The sequence below is a fragment of the Pelodiscus sinensis genome, chromosome 13 (assembly GCF_052426305.1).
Source record: "Pelodiscus sinensis isolate ZL-2025 chromosome 13, ASM5242630v1, whole genome shotgun sequence".
NCBI lineage: Eukaryota > Metazoa > Chordata > Testudines > Trionychidae > Pelodiscus > Pelodiscus sinensis.
The window spans coordinates 48,333,574-48,361,159 of NC_143064.1; the positions used below are offsets into that span (position 1 = coordinate 48,333,574).

The 27,586-nt window shown below is 56.9% G+C and overlaps 1 protein-coding gene across 1 annotated transcript; it reads left to right on the forward strand.

The window, feature by feature from the left end:
• Positions 1-3,343: 3,343 nt before the first annotated feature.
• On the forward strand, positions 3,344-27,484 carry LOC102446450 (uncharacterized). Its single transcript, XM_025185443.3, has 15 exons — positions 3,344-3,473; positions 3,950-4,075; positions 6,083-6,235; positions 8,303-8,439; positions 8,707-8,851; positions 11,616-11,726; positions 12,626-12,725; positions 14,513-14,634; positions 15,404-19,789; positions 20,655-21,152; positions 22,727-22,842; positions 23,929-23,975; positions 24,367-24,425; positions 26,396-26,453; positions 27,323-27,484. The coding sequence occupies exons 1-15, from the start codon at positions 3,372-3,374 to the stop codon at positions 27,454-27,456; spliced, it is 6,294 nt and encodes a 2,097-aa protein (XP_025041228.3). The 5' UTR covers positions 3,344-3,371; the 3' UTR covers positions 27,457-27,484.
• The last annotated feature ends 102 nt before the right edge of the window (positions 27,485-27,586 follow it).

The window sequence follows — 27,586 nt, forward strand, 5'->3', positions numbered from 1 at the left end:
TACCCCAAACGCATGCTGTAGCCAAGCCTTTAGAATCTTAGATAGATAGATAGATAGATAGATAGATAGATAGATAGATAGATAGATAGATAGAGGGGGGTGAGGGGATAGATAGATAGATAGATAGATAGATAGATAGATAGATAGATAGATAGATAGATAGATAGAGGGGGGGTGAGGGGGTAGATAGATAGATAGATAGATAGATAGATAGATAGAGGGGGGGTGAGGGGGTAGATAGATAGATAGATAGATAGATAGATAGATAGATAGATAGAGGGGGGGTGAGGGGATAGATAGATAGATAGATAGATAGATAGATAGATAGATAGATAGATAGATAGATAGAGGGGGGGTGAGGGGGTAGATAGATAGATAGATAGATAGATAGATAGATAGATAGATAGAGGGGGGGTGAGGGGATAGATAGATAGATAGATAGATAGATAGATAGATAGATAGATAGATAGATAGAGGGGGGGTGAGGGGGTAGATAGATAGATAGATAGATAGATAGAGGGGGGGTGAGGGGGTAGATAGATAGATAGATAGATAGATAGATAGATAGATAGATAGAGGGGGGGTGAGGGGATAGATAGATAGATAGATAGATAGATAGATAGATAGATAGATAGATAGATAGATAGATAGATAGATAGAGGGGGGGTGAGGGGGTAGATAGATAGATAGATAGATAGATAGATAGATAGATAGATAGAGGGGGTGGGTGGGGATAGATAGATAGATAGATAGATAGATAGATAGATAGATAGATAGATGGGGGGTGAGGGGGTAGATAGATAGATAGATAGATGGGGGGTGAGGGGATAGATAGATAGATAGATAGATAGATAGATAGATAGATAGATAGATAGATAGATAGAGGGGGGGTGAGGGGGTAGATAGATAGATAGATAGATAGATAGATAGATAGATAGATAGATAGATAGATAGAGGGGGGTGAGGGGATAGATAGATAGATAGATAGATAGATAGATAGATAGATAGATAGATAGATAGATAGATAGATAGAGGGGGGGTGAGGGGGTAGATAGATAGATAGATAGATAGATAGATAGATAGATAGATAGATAGAGGGGGGGTGAGGGGATAGATAGATAGATAGATAGATAGATAGATAGATAGATAGATAGAGGGGGGGTGAGGGGGTAGATAGATAGATAGATAGATAGATAGATAGATAGATAGATAGATAGATAGATAGAGGGGGGGTGAGGGGGTAGATAGATAGATAGATAGATAGATAGATAGATAGAGGGGGGGTGAGGGGATAGATAGATAGATAGATAGATAGATAGATAGATAGATAGATAGAGGGGGGGTGAGGGGGTAGATAGATAGATAGATAGATAGATAGATAGATAGATAGATAGATAGATAGATAGATAGATAGATAGATAGAGGGGGTGGGTGGGGATAGATAGATAGATAGATAGATAGATAGATAGATAGATAGATAGATGGATAGATAGATAGATGGGGGGTGGGGGGATAGATAGATAGATAGATAGATAGATAGATAGATAGATAGATAGATAGAGGGGGTGGGTGGGGGTAGATAGATAGATAGATAGATAGATAGATAGATAGATAGATAGATAGATAGATAGATAGATAGAGGGGGTGGGTGGGGATAGATAGATAGATAGATAGATAGGTAGAGGGGGGGTGAGGGGATAGATAGATAGATAGATAGATAGATAGATAGATAGATAGATATTAAATTGTTAAAGGAATCAAATACATACACCAATTTCAAAGTTCTTGGTGCTGGTGTCGGCAAGTCTCTGGAATACATCCCCCTTGGATGAACTCCCAGGCCCTCAGACTTGTGGCGGGAATCCCATTGTTCTCGCTGTGCAAAAGTAAATTATCCCAAGATGGAGTTTGAAGTCACATGATCAAGTCCCCTGTCCATGCAGGAGTCAGTTTTTTGCAGGTGGACACCAGGGCCCGCGTTCCAGATTGCGGGTCCATTCAGTGAAGCTGCTGCTTCCCGTCTCAGTGTCTGTCGGGTGTCTCTGGATGGGCCAGTCAGCCTGGGCAGCCGGTACTCGGAGCTGTAAATACGAAAACGGCCCATGCGCAGGCGCAGTATAAACAGAGCCAGCCAATCACACGCTTTCACTAACCACCTCGCGTGGCCCGGGCTGTCCGGGATCTGTCGCAGGCACGGAACAGCAGCTGCGCCCGTGAGCGGTAACCGGTGAGTCCGTCTCCCCGTCCAGTTGAGCAGAGGCCCGAGACCTGACTGGGGAGCCCACGCAAAGGCCCCTGTGACAGGAGCAGGGTGTGAATGACAAGGGACGGGGATTCGCTCCCTCCGGGGCACCGGGCACTGCTGGCGGCAGGCAGGACGCTGGGCCGGCTGGACCTTTGCTCGGTGCCCGCCTGGCTGTGCTCATAGTAGGCAGTTTCCGCAGTGCCGGGGTGTGCAGGACGGCTATGCCCAGACCGGCCTTGTGTGGGGACCGCTCTGGGCGAGCAGCGTCTCTCTGAAATCCCCGTGCTCCAGCACAGGGGCCTGTGGTGCTGAGCCTGGCATGGCTCAGGGTAAGGCTGGACATTCACCCCTCGCTCCAAGAGGAACAAAGCCCAGTGTGCCGCCAGCTTGGGGCCTCTCCCCGGCGGGCCCCCACCTCCTTGGCTCCGCTCAGAGCACACTGGAATTTCTAGCTCTGGGGACCCAGAGGAGCCTGGGGAATTAGGATCTCTGTAGGCAGGGAAAGCCGAGGAAGCACCCCCCACACGCAGCCGCTGTGGAGCCGGGTACTGACGCAGGAGCCTGGGAAGTAGAAGGTTCATCCTAGCGAGCTCCTCCGCTTTAGGAAGACCCCAGTTAACTCAGCAGTGCTGGCGTGTGTGCGCCAGTCAAACCCAACTCCCAAGCTGGGCGAGGAGCAGTAACGGGAAGGTAGAACTCCAGAGGGTAGGGGCGCCCCTACCTCCGACGCCCAGGGGAGCTGCTAAGCAAAGCAGCGTCCCCAGGCTGCGGCTCCCAGACGCTCTGGCTCCCAGGCCTGCAGGGGCCGTGTGTCGCAAGGGGAGCTCGACGACAGGCCCTGCAGGTCGCTACGGCCTGAGCCTGCTCCCGTCAAAGACGGTGGGAGTGGGAGCCGGGTCTCGGAAGCAGCAGGGAGAGCCTGTGCCAGGAAGGGTGGAGGGTAGGAGACAGGAATGACCCGCCAGGCTCTCCAGCAGCTGCTCCCTACGCGGGGGACGGCCCCAGAACCCCCGGCTGGCGGGACAGCCATTGTGAGCGAACACTGCCGGGCGCGGGGCGCGCTGGTTCTAGAATCGCAGCCCAGCGGCGGCAGTTGGGGCCAGTGCGCCGAGGCGGGGGGAGGACGATGGGTCCCAGACGGGGGGTGCTGAAGACGGCCATGGAGCACTATCTCTGCGCCCGCTCCCGGACGGCCGACGAGCTGCTGGGGACGGCGGAGGCGGAAGAGGTGAGAGACTCGCAGGAGGGTTTTCCTGGGTGCCCTGTGGAGCAGGGGGCGAGAGCGGGGAGAGGGAGAACGGGCTGGGAGGGGACACACCATCGAGGTTACGTATGAAAAGAGACGCTGCAGCGTGAAGCGCCCACTCTCCCCCGCGCCCCGGCGCTCGCCTCTCCATGAGGCTGCCTGGGCGTTACGGATTGAAAGGACGTTTTGGAGCCAAGTATCTCAGCCCCCGACTCCCCCGGCCCCCCAGTGCAAGTCACTCCACCCCACAGACCTCAGAGAGCTTCGTATCTGGCCCTTGGGCCTTTCAGGAGCAGTCTGTGAGGACAGGCGGCTCAGCCACGCCCCAGTGCAGCTGCAGACTGCACTCCCCACCAGAGAGCCGCACTGCATGGCTCTCCCCAGAACGCAGGCCCTTTGCTTCCGGCTAGACGGCCCCGCAGAGCACGTGTCAGACTGAACCCCCGTTCTCTTTCTAGGGCAGGCACAGAAAGCGATTGGCAGCGCTCGCGCCCAACCCACTCCTGGATTTGCCACTCGGGGCCAGGCTGCCTTTGCTACCCGGCTCCAGCAGGTTGTTCTATTCCACGCATTTGGGCAAACAGGTAAACCAATGGCTAATGAAAGGGGCCACTCGTCTCGTGTTCGGTCGCCCCCTCCTGCCGCTCGCAGGCAGAGTGCGCCGGAGAATAGCAGGCGCTTTTAGTAGCCTCCCGCGGATAACACAGCTGCAGGCTAATCGGAAGCAACGCGCTTGAGCCAATGGCCAGTGGGAACATCAGCTGGCCTGGCAAATGGCAGTTCTCAAACCAGGCTCAATCGCTTTAGAACATCTGGGCTCTGCCAGACAGAGTCCTGCTGCGCTGGGGCCGTGAGCCAGGAGAAGATGCTGAAGGCAACAAAGCCACCGAGTCCGTTCCCGGGCATGCGGAGGAATTCCGCCGTCCTGACCCTGGAAGAGACCAGGCGGGCTCAGACCCCGGATCTCTAGGGCCTCTCTCAGTCTCTAGCCATGAGAGGTGCTGCTCCAAGGGACGCTCACCAGCGACCGTACCAGATTCCTTAGGAGAAGGGCACGGGCCATGCATGCTGGGCTCACGCTTGGATTTACAAAGGCACCCAGGGATGTGGCATCTGCTTTCCTTGGCTGTCTCTGGAGATCTCAGCTCTCTGGCACGGAGGGGCAGGCCATGGCAGAGCCCTGGAGGGGACCAGCATGGCCAAGTCTGTGTTCATGGAAAAGGCCGCCTGGCAGTGCAGACTGGAGGTGCCCTCGTCTGAGTCACCAGCGGGGGGCTGGGATCGGCTGGGGTCACAAAGCTACCAAGGCTCAGCGGGGTTAGTCTGTGACTTGACAAACTTGGACAAGCCACCTGAGTAGCCTGCGGCACCGTCGAGACTCACGCCCAGAGCCACACGGCACCATGCGCTTTCGTGGGCGCAAGCCGCTTCCGTTCCCCTCTGTCTTCGGGCTGGGGGTGGGGACTGCACGCCTGCCCGGGGGCTTTGGCCGGGTCGCTGCCTCGCTACAGCCGTGTGTCATCGGCTCCTCGGGATTCACGCCTTCCGGAGTCGAGAGACCTTTGCAGAGTCACAGGAGCATCCTGCTGCCTTGAGACGTTCCCTCAAGCTCTCTGGACGCAGCAGCAACCTGCGGAGGGCTCTGGCCATGCCTCCCCCGGCAGTGAAAACAAGCCTGGGAGACTTTCCTTCTGGAGGACACCAGGAAAATGGCCCAAAGATTTTTCACTCTTTAAATCCGTATTGCTGCAGCGTCTGGGGAGGGGGAATCAAACCTGCCTGAGCCAGCCCGTCCGTGGCGCAGGAGCCGAGAATAAGAGAAAACGGCCCCGTGGGGAGCTGACTGGCGTGTGGCTCTATTCTCCAGGTGACTGTTGCGCGAGGACCTGTCATAGGCGCGGCATTTTCTGGGATTAATGTACACGGCAAAGTGAACCCTCCTTCAGGAACGGGTCCCTTTACTCTCCTACGTGTCTTGACATCTTACAGCTCATTGGCTTACTGTACGTCGGAGCAACAGCCACAACTGACAAGGGAAATCTGAGTTTTTCTGCCTGGAGTTTTTCAGAAGTCTGGCAATAGGTTTTTTTTAATTAAGGTAAAATAGTTGAATCAAGCTTAGGGTCTGGTTTTCAGACTGGGCTTCCATTTCCGCAGGGGCAATCTGGCTCTTACAGTGGATGGCATCCCCAATTTGCAGCTGCAATGCACTTTCAGAAAAAGCCAGGAATACCTTGCATGTGCCGCACTCAGGCACATCCACTGCCAGGGCTAACTGTGTCCGGAGAAGCAAATTTGTACATTTTAGTCGAGCAACTAAAAATCTCAATAAATCTCTGAAATGATTCGTCTTGTTGGCACCGCAGCCAATAGAGTTACCCCAGAACTGACACGTGTCAGATTAGGACAAGCGTAACTGTCACTTTACGAGTGCCACAAGTTCAGAAATCCTGCATTCGGGTCAGATGCATCCCCAGCGGGATTGTGCTGAAACCAGGACGTACCTACCTGCCCGAACAACACTCTCATAGAAAGAACTTGGGACCATCTCTCTCTGCCTGGCCGTTGAGCTTTTCTTCATATTTTTGCAGCTCTATCAGCCTTCTAGCGGCTTCGATCTCGGGGATCCTTTCTGCCAAATAATGGCAGCGAGTCTGCACAGCCCTCCCTGGTGCTCCTACTACAAGCGCACAGACAGTCTGCGGAGAGGCAGAAGAGCCAGCGATGTCGGCAGTGAGAGTCCGGTAGGTGAAATCGCAGGGGAGGGGTGTTCACATGCACTTGCACGCCCAGGGTGTTTCATAGCAGGCAGCCCGCACGGGGCAGGTGGCCGTGCAATAAACCAGCGCACGGCAACCGCTTGTGACTGCGCCTCCCCGGGGCAGCACATGCTCCCTGTCCATCGCGGACTGGCCAGCTGGGTCGTGCATAGAGGCACAGAACACTAGAGCTGGCAGGGACCGCCCAAGACCTCCCAGCAGGGCCAGGCACCAGCAAGACCATCCCTGGCAGGCGTCTGTCCAGCCTGCTCTTAAGTATCTCCAGGGATGGAGATTCCACAACCCCCCAGGGCAACTTATTCCAGTGTTTCACCCCCCGCACAGGCAGGAAGTGTCTCCTAATGTCCAACCTCAACCTCCCCTGCTGCAGTCAAAGCCCCTTGCTGCTGGCATCTTGGGCGTGGGTCAGCAGGTGCCTCCCCTGCCACTGGCACGGGAGCGATGGGCAGTGTCCATCTGGCTGCTTGTGCAGGGAGGGAGACGGGGTCTGCCCACACTTGTGCACACGTGCGAATAAGGCCAGGGCTGAGGCACCAGGGCAGCCTTGTCATTCAGGGCTGTGCTGCTCTCAGCGCCATTAGGCCCCTTACATTAACGGCTAATGTGCAAAGACACGTGATGGTTCCCGCCCGCTGCTCATGCAGCCACTGGACGTTCCTGGAGCTTACGCACATGCTCAGCTCCCTGGGGCTGCCGACTTCCTAAGCGCAGGGTTCAGGATGTGGGAAGGACTCAGGGCTGGGGCAGGGGGTGAGATCTCTGCCCGAGGATGTGGGCTCTGGGGTGAGGGGTCAGGGTGGGATGCAGGCTCCAGGGAGGTTGTGGAATCTCCATCACTGGAGATATTTCAGAGCAGGTTGGACACGCACCTGTCAGGGATGGGCTGGCTGGTGCTGGGTCCTGCTGTGAGGGCAGGGGACTGGACTCAATGACCTCTCGAGGTCCCTTCCAGCTCTGGGATCTATGGTAAAACGGCAGCTCCCAGAGCTCAGCCGGAGCGTCCTGTCTTGCCGTGGGAACGATCGCTTCCTGTCACTTTGCTTTGTCCAGAGCTGGGCAGCTGCTGAAGGCGGCTGCTCCTAAGCCAGTCTTGACAATTTCCAGGGGAGATGCTTTTCCCTACATACTCCAGCGGGTACTTGGTCCTTCTGAGACTGCTGCAGAAGGGAAAAGAAGAACCCACTTATTAAAAGATTGAGCGTTGTCTGCAAGCCTCCCTTTGTCTTCGAGTGATAGTAAACGCCCCGAATGCCCCTTCGTGAGCATGGTCCTGGTGCCGACTCGACAGCTCCCCTTCCCATAAGGCAGCAGACGGACCCCTGTACTGCAAAGTACCCAGCATATGGCCTACGGGCCGTACCCAGCCCAACAAAGCATTTCCTAAGGCCACCGCCTGTTCACAGAACTAACGGTAGTGGTTTGTCGTCATGTCTATACCCTTTGAGTTCACACAATTCTGTACCCAGCAACAGAGCGCAGAGAAACAAACTATCGAAATCTCTACCAACCAAGCTGAATTTAACATAAAAATCTCTGCAGGGGCCTGGAAACCTCATTAAGTGCATGGGATCTGGTGGGCCTGCCCCGGGCTGTGGTTAGGGTTACGTGGCCCTCCTGTGTGGTGAGGCTGGACATGACAGCGGATGGGAGCATCCTGGCACAGCAGAGAGCTCCAACAGCTTGTCTTTTGTGCGCTGGATAACACACAGGTAGCAACCCCACCTGCCCTCCGCCTGTGACCGCCGGAGGGGCAGACCTGTGTGCATCCACAGGCGGGTGCTTTGTTTCCTCCACGGCCCTCGAAAGGGTTTGCTGATTTTCGGTTCAGTCGGATCCAGGGCGTGGCTGCAGCTCTGCTTGCTCGTTCCCCAAGTGGAGGAGGCTGCGGGTCTGCAACGGGCTAGGTCCTGCGGCAGGGTCCCTCCTCGTGTCCGCCATCGGCAAGGCGCCCGTCTGAGGCCTTGGCACAGCCTGGTGCCGACGAAGCTGTTCCTGGTGAACAGAGCCCTAAAGCCCATTCTCCCTTTCCAGAGAGTGCTAGAAAAACCTGTTGCAAGACGCCAAGAAGCCAGTCTCCTTCCGGAAGGAGGCGACACCTGTCACTTCGGGGAGTGGCTGTCACAGCAAGGTCCCGATCTACATGATGCAGAGGGACAGGCGAGGAACAGGTACAGGAATTCCCAAGGTCTGTGCAGGCCTGTGCTGAGCTCCACGCAGGCCGCCTGGGATATGCAACATACCTCAGTCCCATTCCAATGTGCTTATTCACTGGGGGCGAATTTTGCTAGGATCTTTGTGAAATCAGTTTGACATTTTTCAGGTGGTTTGGGGAAACAGGAATCCAGGCAAAGCAAATGGCTGGAGCAGAGTAGAAAACAGACGAGTAGAGCTCATGGCAAGCGATTCTAACGAACTATTTCTGCTTTTCTCCTAAGAGAATTAGACATGATTAATAAAGAACTGGAAGAAATCAAGACGACTCGAGAGGAAAAGCATCACCTCCAGTGGGCTGAGGGAGAGAACAAGCACCATGGCCACAACCAAAAGAAACAACTTAATCTTCGTCAAAAAATGGAGGAGGTTAGACACAGGCAACTGAAAGACACGGGACCGATATAAACACTTACCCACCTTCAGGAGAGGCGCTGACAAATATTTAAGGCTGCTAGCCGGCAGTGCCACTTTCTGGCAAGTCCGGAACGAATTTTTAACAGTTGCTGAATCTTGCAAACATACATACAAGCCGTTAACTTGAAACATGTGGGCAGTTTCACTGAGTTTAATAGGACTGGATGTATCCCTAGTATAAACACATGTCTGGGTATGTTGCAAGAAAAAAACCCACCTTGTTCATTTTAAAACCAGATAGGCTTAAACCAATGTAGGCATAACCTAGGCTGAGTTACAGCTCAAATTTCCAGATACTGCCTCCCTGTTTTGTGCCTGCTTTTTACAGTCACAAATCCTACCCTTCAGACAGGTGGTAGGTACCTGGCCTGAAATCCTGGTTCCAGGGTAGTCAATGGGCAAAGCCCCTGTGGAATCGGAGAAGGCTAGGCTTCACTCCGGATCTGCATTCACAGGCAGGTCATGTGAGACAAGGTGGGTCCATGAAATCTTTTTCTAGACCAACTTTTGCTGGTGAAAGAGACAAATGTTCGGCCTTGTGCAGAGCTCTTCTGTGTGCGCTCAAAAGCTTGTCTTTCACCACCAGGAAATAACAGGGAATCTCTCACCTGCCTGGTCGCTCTAATACCCTGGGACCAAGGCAGCTACCGTTTAACGGCAAGCGATCGGGTATTTAGCAGGCGTGGGAGTAGGATTTGGGCCAGTGGTTATTTGTAGGAGCCAAACAAACAACAGTAGACGTTTTCTGGATGCAAAGCGGTGCTGGGAAGAAGGGAGACTAGGCTGAAGATGGAGCGCTAAATGTGGCATTAGAATTGTACCGTTAGAGGATCATGTGGCACATGCCACGTGGCAAGTCAGGAATATCAAACGGGGCGTTGATGGCTGATATTATCCAGGGGAGCAACTTGCCAAGAGTTGTGGTGGATTCTCCAGCACTGAGTTTTTTGATCAAGCCTGGATGTTTTTCTAAACGATCTGCTCCAGGCAAGGGCACCGACAACCTTGCCGGCTCCATGGGCAGGGGAGGGATGACTCTGTGCTCCCAGAAGGGGTGGAGCCTTGGACCAAAGGGGCGTGGCCACGCCATCGAGAGCAGGCTGCACCGGCCCCTCCCAGGCAGCCCTCAGGGTCACAGGGCTCCAGCGGCAATTTAAAGGGCCCAGGCCCTTTTGTATCACCAGGCCACCTGCCCCCTTCCCTCCCCCCGTCAGCAGACCTGGCTCCAGGGTGATTTGGGGTCGTTCGATGGTTTGTCTTACACAGGAGGTCGGGCCAAATGATGACAGTGGTCCCCTCCGGCCGTGAGAGCTACCAAGGGCCCTGGAGAGCACTGGTCATTCTGGGTTCGCTCAGGGGAGGAGGTGGGGGAGAGGCCAGGCCAGGGGCTTGCGGAAGGGGCGGAATGGGGCAGGGCGGGGGAGGAGCAGGGCGTGGGGGAAGGGGCAGGGTGAGGTGGAGGGGGCGGAATGGGGCAGGGCGGGGGAGGAGCCGGGCAGGGGAAGGGGCAGGGCGGGGTGGAGGGGGCGGAATGGGTCAGGGCGGGGGAGGAGCCGGGCAGGGGAAGGGGCAGGGCGGGGTGGAGGGGGCGGAATGGGTCAGGGCGGGGGAGGAGCCGGGCAGGGGAAGGGGCAGGGCGGGGTGGAGGGGGCGGAATGAGGCAGGGCGGGGGGAGGAGCCGGGCGGGGGAAGGGGCAGGGCGGGGTGGAGGGGGCGGAATGGGGCAGGGCGGGGGAGGAGCCGGGCAGGGGAAGGGGCAGGGCGGGGTGGAGGGGGCGGAATGGGGCAGGGCGGGGGAGGAGCCGGGCAGGGGAAGGGGCAGGGCGGGGTGGAGGGGGCAGAATGGGGCAGGGCGGGGGAGGAGCCGGGCAGGGGAAGGGGCAGGGCGGGGTGGAGGGGGCGGAATGGGTCAGGGCAGGGGAGGAGCCGGGCAGGGGAAGGGGCAGGGCGGGGTGGAGGGGGCGGAATGGGGCAGGGCGGGGGAGGGGCAGGGGGGGGCAGGGCGGGGTGGAGGGGGCGGAATGGGGCAGGGCGGGGTGGAGGGGGCGGAATGGGGCAGGGCGGGGGAGGAGCCGGGCAGGGGAAGGGGCAGGGCGGGGTGGAGGGGGCGGAATGGGGCAGGGCGGGGGAGGAGCCGGGCAGGGGAAGGGGCAGGGCGGGGTGGAGGGGGCGGAATGGGTCAGGGCAGGGGAGGAGCCGGGCAGGGGAAGGGGCAGGACGGGGTGGAGGGGGCGGAATGGGGCAGGGCGGGGGAGGAGCCGGGCAGGGGAAGGGGCAGGGCGGGGTGGAGGGGGCGGAATGGGGCAGGGCGGGGGGGGGGGCGGAGGGGGGGGGGGAGGAGCCGGGCAGGGGAAGGGGCAGGGCGGGGTGGAGGGGGCGGAATGGGTCAGGGCAGGGGAGGAGCCGGGCAGGGGAAGGGGCAGGGCGGGGTGGAGGGGGCGGAATGGGGCAGGGCGGGGGAGGAGCCGGGCAGGGGAAGGGGCAGGGCGGGGTGGAGGGGGCGGAATGGGTCAGGGCAGGGGAGGAGCCGGGCAGGGGAAGGGGCAGGACGGGGTGGAGGGGGCGGAATGGGGCAGGGCGGGGGAGGAGCCGGGCAGGGGAAGGGGCAGGGTGGGGTGGAGGGGGCGTGCGGTGCACCCCCCAGCCGAGGGGCAGTCGGGGCCTTTGCGGACAGCGGTCACCGCTCGGTACAGCCCGGCACGTGTATGCTCCTCAGGCCTGGAAAAAGAAGGAAATGTTACTTCTGCTGAAAATCGGAGCTGACGTGCGCGAGGAGCTGAGAGCTGAGCAGCTGCGACGGAAAAGCAGACCAGAGAAAGCCCCAAGGGTACGTTGAACCTGCTGCTCAGCCCTCTCGCGCCGCAGAGCAAGGGCGCCAGGCCAAGGCCGGGGGGGCATCATTCTTTCTGGGGCCACTTCCGAAATTTTTAAGTGGCTCCAGGTCACTCCGGAAGGGGCGGGGCCTCAAGTGGAAGGGCGGGCCGTCAAGCAGAAGAGGCGGGGCCAAGATACTTCCAAGCTTCCCCACTCACAGACCATGATTGGTCTGGAGGTGGGGGAGCGCCTTGGCCCCCCCCAAGATTCTCCCAGGCGCCCACCCCCCTAGGGGTGGGAGGAGACTTCATGCGCTCCCCCTTCTGCCCCATGGCCAATCAGGGCTTGGGGGCAGTGGAGCACACGAAGTCTCCTCCCCCTCTACCAGGAGCGCGTGGCACTTCTAAGTGCCACATGCTCCTGGCAGGGTGGAGGAAACTTTGTGCGCTTCCTCCCCCTCCCCCCCCCTCGAGGCCCTAATTGGCCTGGGGGTGGGGGAGTGGCAGGGCTTCTGCGGGCTGGATCAACCCGGATCTGCCCCTGGCCAAGGAAACTTAAAGACACTTAGAGGCCTAGCTCCATCCAGATGACTGAGCGCTGGGCACCTAAACATCTTCAGGAATCAGGACGCTGAGGACGAATCCCCAAAGAGCAAAGGGCTGTCCCGAATGCTAGCCGGTGCCAGACGCCCTCCTAGCAGCTTCCAGCTTGTGAGTGTTGCGCTTCGCGGGGCAGCACACGCGCCTCGAGAGCCAGCTGGAATTGCTCGCTCTGGCTGCACCGTCTAACAGATGAGATGTTCTCCCACGCACCCATCCAGCACAATGTCCGTGCACTTAAGAACAGCCGTTTGCTCTCTGCAATGGAAGTCGTGGTTGACCGACACTTCCGCGTTTTCCTTAACTTCTCCAGAGACAAATGAAGCTAGAGAAAGAAGCGGCCGTCCGCCTGAGAACGCTGTGTGCGGAAGGCTACCCCAGTGAGGAAGCTGACAGCCACGGAAAGGTTTGGGGTAAGCCATTACGCGAGGACGCAGCTTACAAAATGGGGCTGTAAACATAACGTAATCTGTACAGCCCGGCTGTTTCCTCCTGCCTAAGCCCCAGCGCCTGTGGCCACGCTTGCTGCCAATTCCACAACCTCCCCTGCTCATGCAGCCTGCGCCCTTGTGACGGCATGTTGGGGTTCCTCTGCCTCCTGCACCCCCGTAGTGGCACGGACAGACTCCACCAGCCAGTAGAATAGAGGGAGTTTATTGCTTCTCCAGGACACAGCACAGCACAGATGTAATCTGGTTCCAGGGCAGGCCTAGGATGCCTCAGCCCCCCTTGAGATGGGGGAGCCTGGGCCCCTAAATCTCAGCCTGTAGCTCAATCTGCCTCCTCCATGATACCAGCCAGAAACCTAACTCACTTCCAGCTCTGCCCCCAGCCAGGGCTCCAATCCCCTTCTTCCCATTGTTCCGCTCCCTGGGAGATAACTAGTCAGACAGGTTCAGAGCTCCCTTGCATAATGACTCATCCCCTGCCCTGCTGGGCCGTGCTGCAGCCAGCAGCCAGTGGGGGTCACCCACAACCCACTGCCCAGCACAGCAACCAGCAAGGTACCCACACTACCTCACAGCACTCCTCGGCCAAATTGGAGAAGGTGCAGAGAAGAGCAACAAGAATAATTAAAGGTCTAGAGAACATGAGCTGTGAGGGAAAACCGAAAGAATTGAGCTTGTTTAGTTTGGAAAGGAGAAGACAGAGGGGACAGGATAGTGATTTTCAAGTACCTAGAAGGGTGTCACAAGGAGGAGGGAGAAAAATTGTTCTCCTTGGCCTCTGGGGATAGAACAAGAAGCGAGGGGCTTAAACTGCAGCAAGGGAGGTTTAGGTTGGACACGAGGAAAAACTTCCTACCTGTCGGGCTGGTTAAACACTGGAATCAATTGCCTGGGGAGGTTGTGGGATCTCCATCTCTGGAGATATTTAAGAGCAGGCTGGACAGATGCCTGCCAGGGATGGTCTAGACCAGGGTTTCCCAACGTATGGGTCAGGACCCAAATATGGGTCACCATTACATTTCAAAAGGGTCACCAAGTGTCTCCCCAGGTGGCTCTGTCCTCCCTCGTCCCCCCATTCTTGAATTGCCTTGGGTCACCAAGTCGTCCTGAATTGTCAGAATGGATCCTCATCTGGAAAAGGTTGGGAACTGCTGGTCCAGACGGTGCTGGGTCCTGCCCTGAGGGCAGGGGACTGGACTTGATAACCTCTCGAGGTCCCTTCCAGGCCAGTGTTTCAGGGTTCTAAGTATTGTCAATCTGACAAGCGCCATCCCTGACGTGTTTGTCCAACCTGTTCTTAACCCCCAGTGACGGAGATTCACAGCCTCCCTAGGCAATTTGTCCCAGTGCTTAAACCTCCCTGACCGGACGTTTTTCCTAATGTTTAACCTAAATCTCCCTTGCTACAATTTAAGCTCCTTGCTTCTTGTCATTGGCTAAGGAAACAATTTATCACCCTCCTCATTTTAACAATCTTTAACCTAGTTGACAAGGGTTATATTCCTACCCTGCCCCTCCCCAGCCCATCTTCTCCAGATTAAAGAAACCCATTTTTTTCAATCTTTCCTCAGAAGGAGCCCATGTTTTCTAGACTTTTCGTCATCTGTGTCGCTCTCCTCTGGACTTGCCCCAGTTTGTCCACATCCTGCATTCACCTCAAACTCACGGCAATACATTCTCTTAGCTGCCCCACGCTATCACATTTCTGTGTCACAGTTGTACACCTGACGTTTCTGTAATTGTTTTCCCAGGAGCCTATGCCTGTAGTCGACCGTCAGGCAATGGAAAGAAAACATCACTTCCGCCAGTGGCCTCTCAGCAGCCTTTTGAGCCGACTGCTAGTAATCTGAAGAAGAAAAGAGCACGCTTTCAGGTATGGGCGGACTCCACCTTCCGATCTCAGACAGCGAAGTAAAGCAACGGACGCACGTTGCCGTGTGGCAGGTATGAGAAGGGTTCGCATGGATGCGTCACCAGACGGCGCTGGTACTTGCACACGTATCCGTTCCTTTACCTAGCATGTGAGCAGGGCACAGTCTTTGAGGAAACGTTGTATTGTTGTTACTCTGTGATACGGCCTCTTCTGGGGGAGGATGCTGCCGATGGGGAGAGTTTGCCTTAATCTCCCTGGGTAGAGTCAATTCTTGTGGCAGCGTTGCTTCCTGGGAACCAGGCACTGCTGCTGGCGTGGAGGTTTCTGGGTCCCCCCCGTCTGAACGCTCGGCATTGCCGGGGTACCAGCTGCACTCTCCCGCCAGCACGGGACGGTGTCCATGCTCATTGCAGGCCTGCTCGGAGCCCTCCCTGACACTGCCGCAGGGGCCACCAGGCAAATTTCAGTCGCCCTGGCTCATGGGGTGAGACCCTGGCTCTGCTGGAGTTGATGGCACACGTCCCAGGCACTCCAGTGGGGGCAAGAGAGGGCCTGCCGTAGCTTCAGAGCCCCCGAGCAAGCCCTGTGGCCCTAATGGGTCACCCACTGGTGAGCCTTAGCCGGTCACCAACGTCACCGCTCGTCATGGCTGCTATGGCCACCCTGTATGCTTGAAGCAGACACAGTAAGTCGTTTACACCGGGGAGGAAGGAAAAACCGGAGTAAATGAACACGTTCCCTTGCCCTTTCATATTTGCTTCTCTTACAGAAGCGCAGGACTGAAGACCTGAACAGTAAAATCCAGCATATTATGACCTGGTTCCTGGCTGAAGTAACAAGTATCTTGTACCCCGCTGTGACAAAGTATGAAGAGACAGCCCGAGCCAAGCCACCTGCGACAGCTGACGGGCCAGTCCTCTCTTCTGAGAACTCTAGTAGCTGCAATGAAGAGCTCTTTGGAAGTCTACCACCCTCCAGAACCAAAAGGGTCTTCTTTCCAGGCTCAGAGGGGAAACCCACCAGCTCACCAGCCGATCACAAGACAGTGCCGGAAGGGAAGCTGTCTCAAACGTCACCTTTCACACCTCTGACGAGGAGCACACGGGTGTCTCTGGAAAGTGAGTTCTGCAAAGGAAATATTCACAAGAGAAAAACACCTCCGTCCCAGACTAAAAATGCGTTGAGTTTTCAGAGGAAAGTCATGAGCATGGGAGGTGCAGGTGAGTTTCCCAGCAAGAACTTTGAAACAGAGAGGTTTCCGTTCATCCCAACTTATTTTACATTTGAATCGACAGCAAACGATGCCAACCCCCAACACTGTCTGAGTGGCGGGGATATTCCTTCAGCCGTAAGCCAAAGCCTTCCTAAAGACAGTGTTTTTAAAAAATTATTGGAGCAGCAAAGAGGAACTGAAGCAAATGTCACTGACAACTTGAAGATGCTCCAGGTGGCTGAGAACGTTGTCAAGGACGTGTTTATGAGGGTGCAAGATCTGGACCATTCTGTCCGCATTCTAAAGAAGGCTCCAATCGAGATTAGTGAAAGATTGTTCTGTAGTAAATTTAAAAGAACCGAACCTCCAGGGACTTTCCAGAAAGATTTCCAGAAAGAAATTGGATTAGTTGCTAGAGAGATTGTAGCAATCGTGTTTGATAACTTTCACAAGTGTTTGGCATCCAGCATCTCGACTGCCCCTGGGTCAACCAGCCGAGTTTCCAAATCAGAAAAAAAAAAAGGTGCGCAATCTGACTCGCCTGTTTACGACCGTCACATTTCTTTGGCTTCTATCGATAAAATGGCCAAAGCGACGGTTGAAAGTGTTATATTCACACTGGAGTCCTTCGTAGCCTTTCAATTTAAACATGACTTTAAATGTAAATTTTCTGAAATAGTGAAACTCCCTGTTGAAAACAGGTCTGGTGCCCAACACAAACCATTCCTGCGGCCGCTCTCAACTCAGGTAGCAAAGGAGATAGAAGTATCATTTGAACATACAGTGCCAGGGACAACCAGTAAAAGAACGCTCCCCACGTTAGAACCCTTTCATAGTTTTCCTGACCTGTCACGGGTCAGCAGTATGATTACCAGGGAGAGCATACAAAATGCCATTTGCCAAGTCCAAAGACTCCATTCGGAACTGAGCATTTATGCTAAAATTGCTGTCACCAAAATTCTGGAAATCATCAAGTGGAAACCTGAAAAAGAACCTAGCCACAGAGAAACATCTCCATTTAGTGATGTCTCGGAAGAAAACATCCTGGCGAGTCAGCTAACTGGTGCCATATTAGAGCAATGCAGTCAAAATTTGATGGAAATTACTTCAGAATCCAAGTTTGAAAATCCTCGGATGGAGAAACCCGGACGAGCCTTTGGAAATAATAAAACACCTAATCAGGGTGTCACGAGGTTGGGAGGCATGAAAATGTCTGCGAAAAAATTAAAAGCTGACTTAAGAGAAACCTTTCCGCCTATCAGTGTTCCCGACATGATGATTAATTCAGAGGAAAAAACAGAAATGTGGAAGGACATTCCACGTAATCTTCCAACTCTCCAGCGTCGCAAATTCTCTGCCCGAGAAACTTCCACTGCATCCGAGAGAATCAGAAAGTCTATTTTCAGCGTCACAGCTCCCAAACCGAGATTTTCTAGGCCAGCGCCAGAATCAACACGAACACTGAGCTCCAGGATGACGCTACCCCCGATTGGAAGACAATTTGCAAGGAAGTCGTTCTGTAAGATAGACACAAAGAAATCTCCCAAAGGGGAAGCAATGCACAGGGGTGAAGAGGATGGGGAGTGCCTGCCGTCACGTGAAGCCGAGAGGCAGGCAACACAGTCTCAGGATGGAGTTAGTTCTGCTGCTTTTTTGAAAGAAATGTGTAGCGAACTGCTAAGCAAGTTGATCATGTCTTCTCACACCAGAGACACGCAGGACAGAAAAACGGAGGTCACGGAGCCTTCCCAGGTGGTGACAAATATCATCGATTCAATGTTAAATGAGTGTTCAAAGTCCCACGTCAAGGAGCCGTCACCCCAGGAAGATCCGGACCCCCCACCGCAGGTTAGCACATTGGCCACTAAGATTATTCACTCCAGTTTGTGCGACATTTTGAAAGAAAGTGGCTCTGAAGCCTCAGATTATACAGCCATCAAAAGTGACCACAGTGCTTCAGTAGAAACGCTGGCTGCTTCAGTAAGGAGAGAAATTATTGATTACCAATTTCAGGGACCACTGGCAAAAGCTTCATCTTCTACTGTAGTTAAACCTCTAGAATCTGGGCTGATTGCTGACGAGGTCTCACAGAAGGATAACAAACCCAGCACCCAGTGCCAGACTGTTAGGGTACCACATGGATTTTTAGAAGACGTAATTACCAAGCTGTTATTGAAAATGCTCCCGGAACACTCCGACGTGTCTTCATCTGCAGAAACGGAAAATCAGATTGCAGAGTTTGACTTTATTCACATGACGCTGGTAAGTAAGGTTAGGACAGAAATCTCTAAAGAGCAGAATCGGATTATTCAGTACGTTAAGGATTTGCACCAAGATGGGGATTCCGTTATTCCAGCGGTTGTAGAATCAGTCTATCATAAGCTTCTGCCACAGTTTGGATCCCAATTAACAATGCAGAAGTGTTTAAAAAGTGGGTGCACAATTCTTTCGGAAGCAATAGCTGACTTGGTGTTAACAGAGGTGTCGGAAAATCACGTGCAGACCCTCTTTTCTGGGGAATTAACAGCTGACCAGTGTGCTGGAGCTGACAGTGTTGTGGAAGACATGCTTAGAGACCTCACCGAACCCTCAGCTCACCCAAATCCCGTCACATCAGATGTCGGGGAATTCTCTTCTCTCATCATAGAGGAACTTTCATATAAACTTTTACATAAACTTTTGTCCATATTCCCCACCGTGGAGATGGATGAACAAAATCCTTCTTCCGTGAAGCATTTAACCTCCAAAATAATGAATTCGCTGAAAGCTCTCCTTTCAAAAAACCAACTGAAGATCAGCGACAGCAGCAACGAGCCAGACTCATTGCAAGAAGACGACAGCAGAGCTTCTGGAGAAGCAGCCGGTCCTGTCTATACGCACATCTTGAAACACTCCGACTCTGACATTTCTATTCACAAAGATTTAACAAACCCGAATGACGTTTTAGCTAACAGAGTAGCTTCTCTGGTGCTTGGTAATCCTTCTAAACACGAAATCCAGCTCACGTCACTGGAAGAACCACCCCCCACTTTCCCTTTGATGCTGGAGGCTGTCAATATTTTTAAAAAGATTCTTACCAGCACAGAGCTTCCGAAACCTCCCCTGGCATCACATAGCCCTGTGTTACCGGTGATGTTTGTGGAAGAAATATTAAGCAGATTCTTGTCTAAAATCTTAAAGCCAACTCACAGCAGAAGCTCAGAAAAAAGTTTATCAAAGACTGAAGTGAATGAAGTTGCGGGGAAGCTGAAAGAGTCCATGGAAAAACTAATGTTCCAAAATAAAATCAGTTTTGTGGAAGGAGCAGGTGATGTGGCCAATTCAGAGCACAACGAAACTCTGAACCAAGTGGCTCACGCCATTTACAGTAATGTCCTGCAAAAATCTGGATCGCAACAAGACTTTTATGACAGTGTAACGAGTTCCAGAACAAATTTTCCTCAGCAAGTAGCCAGTATAATAATTAATGAAATCTCTCACTGTCACCTGGCCCATGCTTTCAAAGGCAGCGCGCCGATGGTTAGCCAGAGCGCCATGGAACTCAACAGAATCGTGGAGCGAGTCCACGCGCACGTTTCCCTTCACACCCTGCCTGAGCCCAGATGTTCCAGGGAGCCCCTCGGAGATGAAAATGCAACCGAGCAACCGACAGAACCCAGGCTGCCCATTAACATAATCCCGTACACTGGGAACAGCGCGCTAGAAATCGACCCGGCCATCGTGCCCGACCAGTTAGCCGTTATCTCCATAGAAACGGAGCCTCTGGAGGAGCTGAAAAAGGCCTGCAGTGCTTTCGCAGGGCTGAGTCTGACGGACCTGAGGAGAGCCACCGTGGCTGGGAACAGTCCCACGGCCAAAGCCAGCGTTGCTGAAGAGAGGAAAAAGAAAGAGAGGCGCCCGTCCCTGTGCGCGGCAGGCCGGCTGGATGTCAGACCGAAGGAGGTGAGCAAGCAGAATCCGACTGGCCATTGTGTCAGCCTGGGAACTCGGTTTTGTCTGCTTGTAACCTTCCCTGTGACGCCCCTTTGCATGTAACGTCCAACGTGGCTGAGGCAGCCCCATCCTTTGCACCCACGTTAGCAATGTCCAGACCACGCTGGACACGTTTATGGAGGGGAGGGTGTGATGGGAGGGCGACAGTGCCATAGAGCCGCTCTGAGGCTGCTAGCACAAATATCTCCAAAGGCCAGGGACCAGACCTAGGTGGGGAGGGCGCCGAGTTACTACAGAGAGTTAGCTCCCAGGGCTCACGTCTGGCCGGGGGCCCTCAGCAACGTGCCCAGGATCTAACTAAGCACCATATCTGGGCTTGGGAAGGAGCTTTTCCCTAGGACAGGCTGGTGAGAACCCCTGGGGTTTGCCCTTCGTCTGCAACGTGAGGCAGGGGTCACGCGCGGGTTTAAACCAGTGTAAGCCAAGGACTCCTTATTACTCGAAGCTGTTACCTCCCGCTGCGATGCCACCCGCGACTCAGCCGTGGCTCAGGGTCTGTTACAGGAGTGGGGGGGGTTCGGGGGCTGATCATAATGGCCCCCCTCAAAGTCTTTGAGTCCAGGACAAATGCGCACCGAGGTGCACGTGCATTCCGGTTTCCCTTTTGTCATATTCCCATGGGGTTTATTTTAAATTTCTAATAGAAAAATCAGGATTTTTCCGAATTCTCGATGGAAGTGAAAACGATGTACCCAAATGCAAGTCAAAAGAGCCTCAGTTTATGTCCTCTAGCTAGTGAACAGTAGAAAAAAAAACCCCTAAGAAACCTGACTCTGAAATTAAGCTCGCTTCAAAAGCTCTCTCTCCCTTGCAGCTTACCAGCCGAAATTCATTCTGGGACATGTTAAAGCCTGACCTCGCCAAAGTGGAAATTTTAAAAGATGTGAAGAACCAGCAGGACCTTATCAGGAGACTCGTCGCCCGTGATATCGAGGCAGAGGCGGGGCAGCAGCAGGAGGAGGAGGCAGCTTTTGAGAACATTTTAAAAGTCGAATCCTCTTTGATTTTTGAGAGCCGGTCCCGCCCGGGCACCGCAGGGAGAGAGGGCGCGGCGTCTGCGCGCCCCTCGAAGCAGCAGCGGTACGAGAGCGAAGCCTCTTTGCCAGCAGTCAGGCCAAGCACGAGCAGCCAGAAGAAATTTCTGTCGCTGAGCAAGTGCTGCCAAGCTCTGTCCAACTCGATCCCTGAAGACATTGAAGACATCGTCAGAGAAATCAAAGATGACCAGGATCACCTGAGCCGTCTCCCTTCGGCAAGCCCGCGGGACCCTCCAATCGCCACGCCAAGACCCGGGAAAGAGGCTCAGGACCAGGTAAGCGGAGCGTGCAAAGCTTGGACCAGGCCCCTGACGACCCTCGGCCAAAGCCTTCTCCCGCCCGTGTCCCTGAGCGCAGGGCCGGGAGTCCCCTGGGTGACCTGCAGTGCCCCTCCCAGCCTGGCACTGCTCCTCCAAGGGCCGCTGAGAATTAACAGGGAGGCGGAGCAGAGATCAGAGCCGGAGCTTGTCCAGCAGCCCCCTTCACCGGGAGGAGGAGTCCCTATGGAATTCACGGGCAGCCATGCCAACCAGCAGGCGCACCGAGCGAGCAGGAGAAGAGGGGTGGGATCCAGGCAGGGGCTCTGGCGGATCCATGGGGCCTAGAAAAATGACAGGCGCCAAGTCTGCAGCACGCAAAGCTGCGTAGGCACCGACGCTCCCCTGCCCCGCGTGGGGTGAAACAGCCAGCCAAGAATGCGCGCGCCAGGAGACGGCGCCCACCTGGGAACATTTAGCCTAGTGGTTACAGCGCTTACCTGGAGGTGGCAGCCCCGGGCTGACTTCCCTCTCTCTGCCAGCCGGGCTGACAAGATTTTGACAGAGGCCTCCCACCTCTCAGGAGAATGCTCCCTGCTCCGACTGTACTCGTCACTTAGCCCCCACAGAACAGCCTCCAGGGGTTCCCACCCCACCCCGAACATGCCACAGCTCAGAGCACTGCCCCCCAGGGCCCCCGACAGAGAGGGCAGGGATGTGACCCTGGCTCCCCAACATCCCAGGCGAGTGCCACCTCCTAGCAGCTTCCGAAGGGGCCCCGAGCACACCTAGCAGCCTGGGCCCGGCCCGCGCCAGGCAGCCAAGAGCCCGTCTGGTGACTCACTCGGCCTCAGCCCCAGACAGGCACCTGGCCCCCTCGCGAGAGGCAGCCGCATGACTGCCCAGAGGCAGAAACACAGGCACCAGGGAACTTTCACCCTGAATATTTAGGCACCAAGCGAGTCAGGGCACCTGCCAGGGCCGGTGGGAGTCCTGTGGACCATGAAAGAGCCAACACTGGGGCTCGGGCGCCTAAACCCAAGATTTATGCACCCAAGTTTAGCTGCCTAAGCCCCTGTTGGATTCCGCCCAGACCGCGTTCCTACGCCGTGCAGACATACGGGGCTTGCTCAGCTCGTCCGGATTCCTGCCAGCCTCTCCTCCTACATGGCATCTCCCGCCACTTGTCTGAGCCACTTGGCCGACCTCTTCAGTACTTGGCCTCCAGGTTACGTGGAGGTTTAATGCATTCGAGCGCCCCCGGTGTCCACCTCCCTCACTGCCATATTATTGGTTGTTACATTGTTTAACCCTGAAAATCCAGTGAAAAAATTCATCTCGCTAATGTAGAAAGGCTGCTAAGGAGGGCGGATGTCGTGAACACCCCGAGGTCAGAGAAATCCATGCAGCCCTGTGTTTGCACCGGTCCAGCAACAAGAGTCCTTTGCTACCCTCGAGTGTCCTCTCTGGGGCAGGAGCAGTCAGCTGGGGCGACCAAGGGGCACCAAGCAGGACCAAGATCAGAAGCAGGGCAAAGATCAGTGAGCCAGGGAGCGGAAATGTTGCCTGAAATAACTGTACATGTTCTCCAGGGTGCGAAAGACACTGCAGCAACTCACGGGCCCCTGCCTGACTCGGAACAGAATCTCATCGGCTCAGCCTCCAGCACAGATGTGTCCGCTCTGAACAAGGACAGCACATGTTTAAGGTAACTGTGGGGGTCTGTATGTGAGAGGGCACTGGCCCCATGCTGACCTCAAGGGGGTTAATAGCACACTAGGGAGGCTGCACTGGAGGCAGCCAGAGAAGGCCTGAGAGGAGCAGCCAATCAGGGTGAGGCAGGCCCATATAAGAGCTGCAGAGCAGAGCAGGGTCAGTTGCTCCTTGGAGCTCAAGGAGGGAGCACTAGCTGCTTTGCAGGTGGAGGGAAGCTAGCCCCCTGCACAGGAAAGTGTTACTGGTGGGACTGGTGGAGCTACAAACAGCCCTGGCTGGCTGCTGGGGTTTGCAAGCTGAGGGCCTGAGGCAAGGGCAGAGCAGGAACGGGGGTCACTGAGAAGTAGCGGGGAAGTGGCCACAGCCCTCAGCAGGGAAGCTGCTGTGTGGCGCCCTGCAAATCCACGGCTGCTGTGTGTGGCGCCCTGCAAATCCACGGCTGCTGTGTGTGGCGCCCTGCAAATCCACGGCTGCTGTGTGTGGCGCCCTGCAAATCCACGGCTGCTGTGTGTGGCGCCCTGCAAATCCACGGCTGCTGTGTGTGACGCCCTGCAAATCCACGGCGACCTGCAGCTCATTTCTGTGGATACAACATGTATCTGCACAGGGCTCTCGCTCTGGGCAAGAACAGTCTCTGGTACACATTAGACCAGCCCAGGGACTAAGCTGTGCCCTTGAGCCACCACCCAGGAGAGATTCGAATGCTGCCCAGCAGATTAGCAGAGCGCCCACAGCCAGCAGCCTGTGTTAATGCAGGTGGTGCACGTCCGCACATGCCTTGGTGCACATAACAAAATGCATTCCACACATGGCTGGAAACATTAAGAGGGAACACTGCTGGGGACTGCTTTCACTGATATTGGATGCCGAAAGCTGCCAGGAGCCCAAACCGCAGCTAGAGATCAGTACAGCATAGGGACCTCTGTGCCTGGGGCTGGTTTCAGTGGGCGTATGCCCCAAATCGACCAGCAAGGCAGGGTCCAGCGCAGCGCCTAACAGTCCAGCCAGGCCCTGCTCTGCAGATGGAGCACGCGGGCGCAGTTTGCGGTGGCGCTCAGAACCGTTCCTTTGCTTGCAGGGAGAGTGCCGGAGAGACAGCCCCGGTGCCTGTGGCGCAGGACAAAGGTGAAGGCTGGCTTGGTGCTTTGGGGTGCGATGCTTGGGAGGGTTCGATGGTTCCCCCTTTAGCTCACCAACGACCTGGTGCCAGGGCGCCGGTCCCTGGGAAACCTGCAACACTGGAGCATAAACTCGGCGAGCTCACGCTTCCGTATGGCGCCATTCGCCTTCCAGCTGCCACGCTGGCACAGCGCCAGGAGGCCCAGAGCCCCTGCGCCGTGCCCAGACGCCCACGGTAACAACCCCCCCGTGCAGACACGGCTCCCCCGCGAGGTCGGTGCACACGGTATGTCCGTGCAGCCTGAGACACGAGGCTGCGAGCCCCGGCCCGACGGCGATGGCAGGCAGCCCGGAGAGCGGAAACGAGCCCTGCTGAGCCAACGCCCGTGTGTTGCAGGAACGTACGACACCATGCACGAGGCTCGGGACACAGAAGACACCTCAGCGATTTTTGAGGTAAGTTTGTGCTAAAGCTGCCAACGACACCCACCCCCCGGGAGTGGTTTCGCCAGGCTCCCCCCTCTCTGCCCCTCCATTCCCACCGGCACTGTCCAGCAACTGGCTCTGCCGGCCACACCAATGAGCCGTTGTCAAGGGGAGTCCTCGTCCCTCGGGGGTTTCCACTGGGCTCCTGCACGGAGCTGGGCAGAAACGCGAAATCATTGCTGGGGGCTGCAAGCCTCACGCGATTTGGGGCACAGGCCAGTGCAGGGAGCGTCCGGCTCACACAGAAACCTGAGCCCCCGACACGCCTCAGCCCAGCCGCCTGCAAGGCCCTGCGCCCCGGAGCCAAGAGCGCAGGTCAGTGGAGGGGCTGTCCGGCCTCCCTCCCCCACCGCCCCGCGGACAGCGGGGCCCTGCCCCAGCACGCGTCCCGCGACTGACGCTGCAGAGCCCTGCGCCCGGGGTCCCCTCCTTGGTGCCATTGTTCCCCTGAAACGCGGGTCCTCGCCCCACCCCACCGACGGGCGAGTCCGGGCTCCTCCTCTGCCCCGGTGCCCAGTCGGAGGGTGCGGCCCTGGGCAGCCAGGGACCCACATTTCTTGGCTTTTAGAGTTTTACACCTGCCCCCAGCCCCTCTTGCCAGCCCGGCTGGCTGCTCGACCTTGCTTTGAAACAGGAGCTGGAGCTCCGATCTTACGCCCCCGCCGGGCCTGTGGCCCTTTAACGGCTCCAAGCTGCTCCCATCCTCTGCACAGGCCCCGCCGGCTCGGCAGACGCGGCGCAGGCTGGGCCCCGTGGTACCCACGGCCGTACAAGTGTCTGTGCATTTGAAAACCAAGCAGGCCAGCCGAACCCACACTGCCCTCCCCGGCGGCAGGACAGCCGAGTGCCACCCTGGCACGAGCCCTCCCAGCCGTCAGGCTCAGGGCGGGCCACAGCGTCCCGGCCAGGTGGAAATGAACAGAGCAGAGCTCCCCGGGCCGGGCCGGCTAGCGGGGCCTTGGCTGCACCAGCACGGCGCAGAGGTGTGGGCGTCATCGCGGCTGCGTGTGGGGCCGGGAGAGCCCCGAACGGGCTCTGCCAAGCATTCAGCGAACGAGCCGCAGGCCGGCAGCCTGCCTCGCCGGGAGAGCCGCAGGGTCCTGCTCTGTGTACACCCCAAGGGGGGTTTCTGGTAGCCGGGCTCCAGCTCCCGGCCGCACCGGCAGCGAAAGCAGCAAGTGCTGGAGCGGACGGGAGACGGGGTCAGGCCACGCGCTTCCCAGGGGCGATTAGCTGTCGGGACGTCTCGCCCGGGCCACCATGAAAGTGGCCCTTTTAGAGCCGGGGGGACACTCGCTCCGCCAGGCCCTGCGGGGCTCAGTGGAGGAATCGCTGGGCGGAATTATCCAGCCCCGGCCCCGCGTCCCAGGTAGTCCAACGCCAGGCCTGGCGGCCCCATTACATGGGGGGCTGCCCACAGCTTGGGTGAGAGGCCTGCACTGGTCCCTTGTGGGCAGGATTGGAGCCCTAGTCTCTGCTCTCTCTCCTCCAGCCGCCCAGTCGCCTTCCTTTGCGTGTTCTGCAGCCCCCCGAACGGCAGGCACAGAACTGCTCTGCCCCCAGGAACACGTCCCTCTGTTCCTAGCGGTGTCATAGCAGGAGCTGCTCCGTGGCCTGCTCACTCTCCACACTCCAGGCCTCCTGGCGGCTGCTTCTAGAGGCAGCTGCTGGCGGACGCCCTCTGCTTAGCTGTGCGGCTCTGCCGGGAGCACAGACACGCCTCTGAGCCCCGCAGCTCTTTGTTGCTCACCGGGAGCCGGGTGTCGGAGCCCCAGTGCGGCACCGCGAGGCACAAAACGCCCACGAATCCTCCGTCCCAAGGAGCAGCGCAGGCCTGGCAGAGCCGTTCCCGCCATGCTCACGAGCCGGGGGCCGAATGGCAGCACTCGGCTCCTGGGACGCCCGCCTGGTGCCTTCTGACTCTCCCTCTCCCCGCGCAGCTTGTCTCGCCCTACGAAGACGTGGGACAGGAAGACTCCCCGCTCCAAGAGAAAACAGGTAACGGGGCACATGGGCCCCCCTCGTGCAGCCTCTCTGCCCCTGCCACGCACCAGTGGCGTTCATCCACGGGAGCACACACGGGAATGGAGACACTGAGGGATTAAGTGACTTGCCCAGGGTCACCGGGCCGTCTGTGGCGCAGCCAGAACTGAAAGGCCACGACACCAGCTGTCACCTGCAAGCCCAGGGCCCTTCTGGCCGGTCACCAGTCTCCCCGCTGGGTCTGCAGCCAGTTTGCTTCTTGTTCCAAGCTCTTGGCTCTAGGGCCCGCTGCCTGGCTCCAGCCTGGCATCTGAGGCGTTTCTTGGGGCGTGGGGCACTGCCAGCCCTGCCCCCGCCCCTGGACTCAGGGCCGAGCCCTCCGGAGGCCGCACGCTGCCCTTTTGCCGCAAGCGCTCGGGGGCGGGGAACCGGGCCTGGCACAGGCGTGTCTTCACCCGAGGGGCTTTAGGAGCACCCGTGAGTTCCAGCTCTCGGAAACCAGGCCAAGCGCGGAGCTGCTCCCGGCCCGCTCTGAGCTCAGCCCTCCTGAGCGCGGCAGCTGCCCAGCGTCTGTCCTGCCCCCGTCTGTCCTTAGAGTCCGTCTCCTCCTCCGCCCCCTCCCCCCCCGCTCAGAGCATCTGTTCCAGCGCCGCTCCCCCGAGCCAGTGGCCCCACCTCCCACACGGCGCCAGGCACCTCCCGGTAGGGCACTGTCTGCCGGCAACCCGCTGCGTGGGGCGCCCGCACGCCCTGAAGGCAAGGTCACCGGTCCCTCGCCAGGCCCGGCGCGGGCGGTCCCAGTTCTGTGCTTTGGGAGCGGGAGCCCTCGCCGCCAGCCCGGCGGGCCCCTGCGCAGGTTACTCACCCCCGCCTGTTTGCTCCAGTCGCTGCGGCTGCCTCGGACTCCAGCGTGCCCAGGCAGCGGCCCTCGTCACTGTTCAAGAAAGTGCCGGCTGCTCTGTCCAGAGTCTTCTCGCGAACTTCTGCGGCCAGCGCGGCTGCCCCGGAGAGAGCGTAGGAGCCACGGCAGCACGGGCGCCGCTTTGCCAGAGAGAATAAATATTTTGGTCAAAACGTGTGGGCTTGAGCCGGGGGCAGCAGGGTGTCGGGGGGCAGGCAGTGGCAGGGTGCCAATGGTTCCAGCCCGG